The following is an 8,859-nucleotide window of genomic DNA, read 5'->3' on the forward strand; positions in this document are numbered from 1 at the left end:
CGAAACTTAATATTGTACTCTTTTCCTAAAATAAGATAAATAAGACCAGATTAAACATCCATTAAAATTTCAGAAGCCAGATTCGGCGTTTTTCGGCTGATACAAAATTTTTAAGTGAATGAGACCTAGAAAGGGAAAAAAGAAAATCCTTTGGAACAGGCATACAGACAACTCTCACCAACTAGAACATTCAGATCACTAGCTCTGGTCCCCAGCAACTTAAACATCAGAATTTCTTACACCAATAAAAGAATTATTGAGGAAAGGAATCCGGAGAAAATGGTGATAAATTCTAGTCAATCAATACAGTGGCGACCCCTAAAAGAAGTCAACAACACATCCTTGGATTTGTGGATTTTTGGTATATGAACATCTAATTCTAGTTTTTTCAGTTTACCAATCATCATATTGTATCCTCTCTGCACTCTGCTGTCTCAATCCCTAGTTCTCATAGCATCTAACAAGTTCTTCAAGTGCTATATCGACAATAAACACTAGTTTTGGTCACAATTTCAGCTTCTTTCTGGGCTTTTTCAATTTTGCACACTCATCATCGTCCACCAGCTGCAACAGAAAGAATTCTTACCAGTCAATAACAAACTTTTTTCTTGCAATAAAATGCAAGGAGAGTGAGTAACAAACCATCAATGACGAACCTTTTGTTTTTTAATTTTATTTTTCTTTTCCTTTTTCTTTTTCTTCTTCTTCTTCTTCTTTAGGGAAGAATTTTCCACTCTTTCTTCTGCAGAGTCCTGAAAACTTTTGAACCAATAAGAAACTGCACAAGAAGGAACATCAAAGACGAAAATGGGAATGCTAAATCCAAGCACCTCAGAGTCACCAAATGAAGTAACATGATGAATAATTCTTCCAGAATTCGAAGTGCCACCTGATATATGAAACAAAGTAAGAAAATCAGGAGCATTTCTATTGACAGCTTCCTTAGTATGATCTAAAAGATATTGCAGACGAGAAAATTAGACCATAGACTAAGAACTCACAGAATCTAAATGAAGAATCATGAAAAATCCAAGATTTTCCCATGTCAAATTTGAAAGGACTAATAACTAAATTTAACTAACGAATTAAGAACAATATACAGAAGCAAGTAATCCAAACCCGAATATCAATAATGCTTCTAAAAATGGATATTATGAGTCGAAGTAAACCTCAAAACCAAATTTATCTAGTGTGAATCAATCTATAATCCAATGCAAGAAATCAAGGAGTACAAACAAAAAGAAAGACGCAAATATTGATTACTGGAAGAGACAGTGTTCTTGGCGTTTTTTACAGCCAATTCAACAAGGTCGGGATTGATAGAAGACAAGCCATTAGGATCTTGAAGCTTTCTCTCAAGGAACTTGGCGAGTGCAGAAGCCTTGTTCGTCTTCAACGGTCCGCCCGGGTGAGCCAATCTTACATCGATAGATAAACAAATGGATTATTGGTATAAACAGAGATTAGTTAATAAATCAATCAAAATCCCTAAATTGAAGAAAACTTCAGAAGAAAAGAGAATTAAAAGAAAAAAGAGGAAAAAACCTGGGTTGGGAGGAACGGGAAGAAGAGGGAGGAGGGAGAGGCGCGAATTTGCTACCCCTGAGAGCTCTCCTTTCTTCTTCACTTAGGTCTTCCATCCGTCTCACGCAACGATTCTTTCAATTCTCTGACAATGGGATGACTGATTTTCTATTAGTCATACGACGTCATTTCGGCTGACGTTTGTTCTAGTTTGAATAGCGGCCGGTTTAGGACGACAATCATATTATTATATATATATATATATATTTATTTATTTACTTGTATATAATTATGGGTCGGGTCGGGTCATCATATTAAACTGAGAACAATATGCCAGGTCATCGGTAAATGGCGTAGTTTTACCACAGGAGGGGAAGGTTTCCCGTCATTAACAGAAATGGAGAATGCCAATTGTCAAGTCATACATACAAACCGCGCATAATCCTGCGCGGAGGTAAAAGTTTCCTCTCCGATCTACAAATGACTCGAGGCAATCAGAACGACAGCACAATAGAAAAACGAGTTTCTGAACGACAGATTATTTACATTGAAAAAGTACTTGAAAGATTTAAAGTATAAAATTAGCATCTAGACCATCAGGTTTATCAGCAAATTGATGTTAATTACAATATAATTATAATTATAATAGTAATCTAATTTGACTACATCTATCATAACATAAGTTCCTTCTCCCATTCACCCCCTTATCACAAACTTGAAATCTCACATTTAGCAGCTAGAAACCGGTAATCAACATCATCAGTTCTCTATTGCTGCCTCACGAGCAAGAAAATGCAAATTTTAAACTTTCTCCTGCTGGTATAAAACTCCAACCAGTAACACATAAAGGAAGGAGGGGGGGGGGTAAGGAAAAAGGATGAAAGAAAAATGGAAAAGAAATTAAGGCAGTTACAACCCTGTCAAATTTTCTAAGGACCAATCACAGACTAACATAGGAGAGTATTTCATTTTAATGTTGCTCCTCCCCATCTCTTTTTACTACTTAAAAGAAGCAGCATAGAACTATTACACGTCCCATGCTCCCCAAATACATGAAATTTACATCAATGGCTCGCAGTAGTTTTCAGTAAAAAGGACGGGGAGATGAACAAATTAGGGAATCAGGAGAGAATCAGCTCTCACATTGCATACCCCTCTTTTCAGCCTAAATTCTAAAAGTTAGGCTACCAAGCACAGGGTCAATCAAATGGTAGACTTCAAAGAAATGGGATCGAAGTGACCGTGGAAAGTGGGTCTTCCTTGGAACAAGGCAGGAGATGCAGCAAAAACATTTGCCATCAGTCATAAAACCACTGCACAATCTCTTCCCAATTAAAACTTTCATGGTCACTTTAAACTATCCAAGCAAGAATTTGAAGATGTCACTCAGGGTAACAATGCCTTCTACACGTTTGCTGCCAGCTTCCACAATTATGAGCCGTCTTACACCTGAAATCCCAGGGTTGAGGGTCATTAGTTTGGTGCAGTTACATTCGTAAGGAAATTGTGAAAGAAATTTTAATTCACCTGGGTTTGCCAGTCTCTCCATTACTTTTTGCAATGTATCGGAACGCAAACACATTTGACATCTTTGACTTCTCAATTCATATGGAGTGTATGAGTCTTGTCCCAATTGCAAAGACTGCCCAGTTGCAAAAAGTTTAAATAAGGTGAAGCATACATAAAAAACAAAGCCTAGAATAAACAAAACTACATCTTGTAGATTGCTATGAAGTGAAACAAATGCAGAAGGTCCAACAAGTAGGTACAATCTAAAACTTTTTATGAGCTCTCTGAAGTTTAAGTTTAACAGGCAATATCAAGGATTCTCCAATAAAATTGCACCTGCGTACTACTAAGGTCCTCACTCCCCATAGAATATACACTCAAATTCTACAGCCTATGAGACCAATACATATCAATGTTGACAATTCCAAATTTGAGAATCTAAGGAGTATTGCCATATAATAATCCAGTTCAAAAAGAAGTTGAGAACGTGAAAGAAAAAACTAATTTAAGTTACGTCTTTCAAATTAACCAGTATGAGGTAGCTCACTGAACTTCATTCAAGAAACTGGAAGGGGTAAAAGAGCAGTACCTGATGAATAGTCATTTCATTGATATTAATGTGCGTATAGACTCTGTCTTTTGCCAAAGCAGTTATATCACTGTTCAAACAATCAGTTATCCCCAAAATCAAAGAACAGTTGCAAATTGAACTCCGTATGCAGTCTTATTACACTAAGAAGAACTACTTACCTTCGACAATATATATCTAGTAACGAGTCATTATCATCAACTATTGGTATTGAACTTACTTGAGCTGCAAAGACAAGACAATAGCATAAGGATTCACATAATATTTAGACTGACTTGAGCATATCATCATCTAGTTGATTATACCATAAGAACCACTTCTTCACAAACTGATATGATCAGGCCAATCCACTAAACTTGATATCCTAAGGAAATAACTAGCTAAGTTAGTCAAGTCCTATGATAAATCTTGCTCACACATGGTAACAGGAACTAAGCAAGATGAAGTAATCCAAGTTCACATAGGCAGTAATCAGCCCCCATGAGAGTATGAATAAAGAAAGAAGGGCTAATTATATATTAAAATTAACTGAGATATAAAACCATCTGACCAAATAACATGTTTCTTGGCATTTAAGCATTTGGTATAAAATTCCAGGTATGCGATAATATCCATTCTATTACCAGTCTTGTGTACTTTTTTGCTAATGAATCTCCATGGAATCCCCAATTAGCCTTTCTAAGACCCCTTTATTTCTCTCTGAATCCAAAGTTACAGCTAAGAAAATTTGTCAAGGGAAAAAAACGGCTCATACATTTTATTTAACCAATTTGCACCATTTGTAAGTAAATAGGCCTATCACATATCTTTTTGATATTTTAACTTTGAGAAATACTTGGGATTATTTGTGGAATCTCATAAGTCTGGGTCATTTGCAATCTCAGATGAATATACCGACTGCATGGTTAGTACTTAATACTGGCAAAACAATTTCAAGGAGTTTACTAGAAAAAGATATGGGTCAATATCATTGAAATATGAACTTCTTCATCGCGAATGACTGTTTCTCCGTGGATAACCATTTTTCCATTTTATGCACTTGAAGGAAACTAATCATACCTTGGATCAACAAGTTTAAAGCTGAACTAAGTGGAGCGCTTGGTCTCAACATTGCCAAAGGGCGCCTGTTAGATTCTCCAATTTTTGGAACCCATGTACCTACTGGGATTGCACAAATTGGCAGTTGGAGTATGGGCAAAGTGGCAGAACAATGTCTAAAATACCTGCAAATACCTGTAAATTAAAGTCTCTTTGTTAGTAATAAAACTTGTGAAATAGTTCAGCAAGCCAACCAAAGGACTTACATTTAAGTATTCCAGAGAGTGAAGCAAGATGCAGTAGCTGGGGAAATGAACCATCTTCTGAAGAGGAATGGATGATGGGAACTGTAGCCACCTCGTTTTGCAATATTCTCAAAGCAACCTCTTTCAAATTGTCATATGGCCCAGCCTACCACAATCAGAAAATCCCTTGATCAAGCAACAAAATCCAGATCTACTGAAATTTTCCGTGGCAAATCATACATCACATTATCTAATGCTGACTTGAATAAGTTAACAACATTGCAAAGGACATGGAGGAACAAGAAGAAATAATCACATCTACAAACACATATTAGTAGGTCATTTACAATGAGGAGAAGCACGTCATATCGATAACTCACATGGATGATACGTCTAGAAAATGGCCTCGCATGCCCATCAATCTGTCTATTCAGATATGCTTTTCCCTCTTTCCAGGCAGATATGGTGTGTGTATCAAGCTCTTCCTCTGTCAAATTTGATCCATGATTTCCAAGCTGCAAGTTGAATGTAACTCAGCATTACAGGTAACAGAGAACAGCACAGTCAAAGACCTTTTCCAATTACAGTAGCATCTGGTAGGAATCAATAAGCAAGTAGTTGTTGCCGGATATCATGATAACATCTTAAAGATCATCAAGTACATTATGGTTTATTCTAATGCATAATATTCCAGAGGAAAACAATATCCAAGAACAAAGTGACGGAAGGGGTTGGAAGAACTTCAATATAGAATTTGCTTTAAGGTTCAAATTACTTTTGAACTTCAGTACCTATCGTATAATATAATATGAGGAACAATGCCTCAAAATATTGTAGGGGCATTATTATCTTGTTCGATCTATAATCCACCAATAGAAAATAATCAGGAACTGAGTTTCAGAATTATAAACAACTAAATAATTTACATTTAGAAAACTCAACAGGCAAGAGAGAATGTGATTTGATATGCAATTACCTCTCTCAAAATTAAAATGAAATCCAATGCACTAAGCATTCCAACAAACTGGCCCTTGCTGAAGTCCCAAAGAGGCGCCATGGGGATTCCCTGGAAACAGCTTAACTCAGAAAAAATGCATATCCAGGTTCTCGTCCATAAAAGTAAATATGCACAAATGCCATCACCGACAAAGAAGTGAAAGATGGTAAGATGAAAAAGCCCTGGGCAAAGATTCTAGAGCCAAATGGCTTTGAGAACAAACAAAAAATTGCTCCCACTCTCAAACATGAAATAAATGATCAGTGCTAACATGAAAATTACACATAAGGAAGTACCAAGAGGGGCCAAAAATGCCCAACAGATTATAGCATACTAGTTACTACATGATGTTCTTTCCATTTTTAGAATATGTCTATCATCATTTCATTAGTACTTTCACAACAATGAATCACTACAATGCAAGAAGAGTACTTTTCATATGCAAATCGTAAAGGGTTTAAATTTGCTTTAGATGCAAAGTTAATTAACTCAACTTAACTAAACCAAGAGTCAATATAGCATTAAGTCCAAATGTGTTTCTCTCTCTTTTCCTCCAGGCATCTCTATTCAGAATATGTGACAGAAAGTTCAAAAATCTCAGTACATAGGTACATTCAACAAGATTGTAAGGTTATGAGAGAAAAAAAAAAAGAAAAATTGCATACCTGCTCATACAAAATATGAAATGCTTGCTTTACTGGTAGATCAACATCCAATGCAACTACCTGTAATCATTATGTACTAAATTAGGAGAATAAGCAAGTAATTAGCACACAAAAGAATAACCGCATGAGAAGTTTCATAATAAAGACTGTTGGCAAAAGATCCAAACCTTGCCTGACTTGGGAAGTAACTCATATGACGTGTGTGTAGACAAAAATACAGAAATCCGATGACGAGAGACCTGTAAGTCAGCCTCCGATATCCTTGTTACCACATCACTTGCTGTGTTATCTGATACATGGACCTGCATTATAAATCACATCTCTTATACATTATGTGCAATCTAACACCAATATGTGACAGTCAACACAACCAAGAAAATAGCAACTGATAATCCGCAATATGAGGATACTCAGGTTTTCCTATGGCAGAATAAAAAGCATGAAATCAATTTATTAAACAAGAAATGAAAAGGAAAGGCATTTCATTGACAATAAGTGGAATATCAGTTTTTGAAATGTTAAAAGAACATTAACGTAAGATTTGGGAAATCAATGTCAAATATTAAGGCAAAACATCATCTCACCACACGTCTAAAAGTCTCGTTGTCCAATTCCATACCCAATGGCACCTCTGGACCTATGACAGGATTAAAATTGGATTCCCCAGTGAATAAGACAGTGTTCACCACCCCATATTCACTTGTTAAGCAAGGTTGGCGTTCATCATGCCGCCATTCTCCATCAACCAAAAATTTATACTGCATGGTCAAATATCATAGTGCATCAATATATGGAAAAAACTATCGCACATTCAATGTGCTATTAATGATATAAAATGTATATTAGAGCATATTTTACTCAGGTCCCAAGTTTTCATGAGGTTTGATGAATCAATTTTATATCCAAGTAATTCAAGCTTATTTTCTGCAGCAGTGATCAAAGGGTCCACATGTACCTCGAAAGAAAACTTCCATTTCAGCATGCATTATGAAATTGACAAATCTTCAACCATATTGTGGATAAGCGATTGCCATGAACTCCCAACTTTTATAAGTGAATTTTATACGAACTACTTCTCTTTAAAAAAAAAAAAAAAAAAAAAAAAATCCTCCACTCATAGCATTGATACTGAGACTTCGTAAAAAATCAAAATGCTGATATACGACTTCACCAGTGCATGTCATAAAGTAAAAATATCATTACGCTTGATAGCAAGGCAAACCCACCTGGTGATACCCGGGTGTTATGCTGCAAATGGCTTGAAATACAGTAGGACAACCTTCCATCGGAGACATAGGCACAAGCCTGGTCCATCTTCACAATAAGATTAAGAGGGCAACCCATCAATCAAAGCCGTAACATTTCCCAATCAAATAACCCAAAAGAAAAAAAAATTCTCACCTGTCAAAGGAACCGCTGAGAAATACACTTCGACCACCGTGAGGCCACACAAACCGCATTAAGACCGTACCCGCAACTCCAGCACCACCAGCTTCTCGTGCAGAATCCATGCCCGAAGCAAACATTGTGCCTCACCCAATTTTACAAATAAAATTTTTTTAAAAAATGCCCCCTTTAGTTCATTCACTGCAAAAGATATTGAAGCTACCAATTAAAAAAAAATTCTCTCATAAAATAAAACCACTAAAAAGCGAAACAAAATTATATTTTCAGAAATATAATCGAAACGATCAATAATTGGCAACTGTCCGGAGCAGTACCAGTACCAAGAACGAAAACTCACCGAGAAGAAGAAGCTAAAGGAGCTTCGAAATTTAAGAAATGGTAAAATCTAATCGACCTTGAGGATAAGTAATTCGAACCCTAATGAGAATGATGAATGAATAATTTATATAGTTGTAAATAGACGAAGTTATAAATGAAAATAATAATAAGAGGAAGAAGAAGAATCGATGATAATGGCGAAAGGGGTTAAGATCGAGAGAGGAAGCGATACGATCGAATCTAATTTTCAAACCCTAATAAAATATCACAAAAAACAAAAGACAGAAACTTTGATAGAGATGTAATTTGATTCATTGTATTCCATTTGGTGGAAAAAAAAAAATTTTTTTTCCCTAAATAAAAGAAAGTCCACGGGTTCGTGAAAAATAATGGGCGGTTTATTTAGGTACAGTGGTAAAAAGGTAAAACTGTTAAAAATAAGAGTGACGTATGGTTTAACTTTTTGATAGCTTTTAACACGTGCGGCTGATGCAAAGTGGAGACAAGTGGGGACCAACCCAAATTCTGCTGGCTCTCTTCCAATCATAGTTTCATGGAATTTTTTGT

General features: G+C 36.0%; 2 protein-coding genes across 3 annotated transcripts; both read right to left on the minus strand.

The window, feature by feature from the left end:
* Nucleotides 1-31: 31 nt before the first annotated feature.
* LOC105631802 (E3 ubiquitin-protein ligase) lies at nt 32-1,752 on the minus strand. Of its 2 annotated transcripts, none has more exons than XM_012213981.4 (5): nt 1,546-1,752; nt 1,264-1,418; nt 831-889; nt 657-759; nt 32-564 (listed from the first exon to the last, which is right to left on the minus strand). In XM_012213981.4, exons 1-4 carry the CDS (start codon nt 1,638-1,640, stop codon nt 673-675), a joined length of 396 nt encoding a protein of 131 aa, XP_012069371.1. In that variant the 5' UTR covers nt 1,641-1,752; the 3' UTR covers nt 32-564; nt 657-672. The 2 variants fall into 2 exon arrangements, with proteins under 2 accessions (XP_012069371.1, XP_012069370.1); XM_012213980.3 differs by having other exon boundaries at nt 657-752; nt 1,546-1,749.
* A 650-nt stretch (nt 1,753-2,402) lies between these two features.
* Nucleotides 2,403-8,625, minus strand: LOC105631801 (sucrose nonfermenting 4-like protein). Its single transcript, XM_012213979.3, has 14 exons — nt 8,312-8,625; nt 7,969-8,154; nt 7,794-7,881; nt 7,152-7,325; nt 6,735-6,869; nt 6,568-6,627; nt 5,882-5,971; nt 5,286-5,420; nt 4,927-5,071; nt 4,682-4,855; nt 3,784-3,847; nt 3,623-3,692; nt 3,052-3,166; nt 2,403-2,973 (listed from the first exon to the last, which is right to left on the minus strand). The coding sequence occupies exons 2-14, from the start codon at nt 8,091-8,093 to the stop codon at nt 2,882-2,884; spliced, it is 1,467 nt and encodes a 488-aa protein (XP_012069369.1). The 5' UTR covers nt 8,094-8,154; nt 8,312-8,625; the 3' UTR covers nt 2,403-2,881.
* Nucleotides 8,626-8,859: the final 234 nt, after the last annotated feature.

The sequence above is a fragment of the Jatropha curcas genome, chromosome 7 (genome assembly GCF_041381405.1).
Source record: "Jatropha curcas cultivar XTBG-Jc1 chromosome 7, XTBG_Jcur_1.0, whole genome shotgun sequence".
Classification (NCBI taxonomy): Eukaryota; Viridiplantae; Streptophyta; class Magnoliopsida; order Malpighiales; family Euphorbiaceae; genus Jatropha; species Jatropha curcas.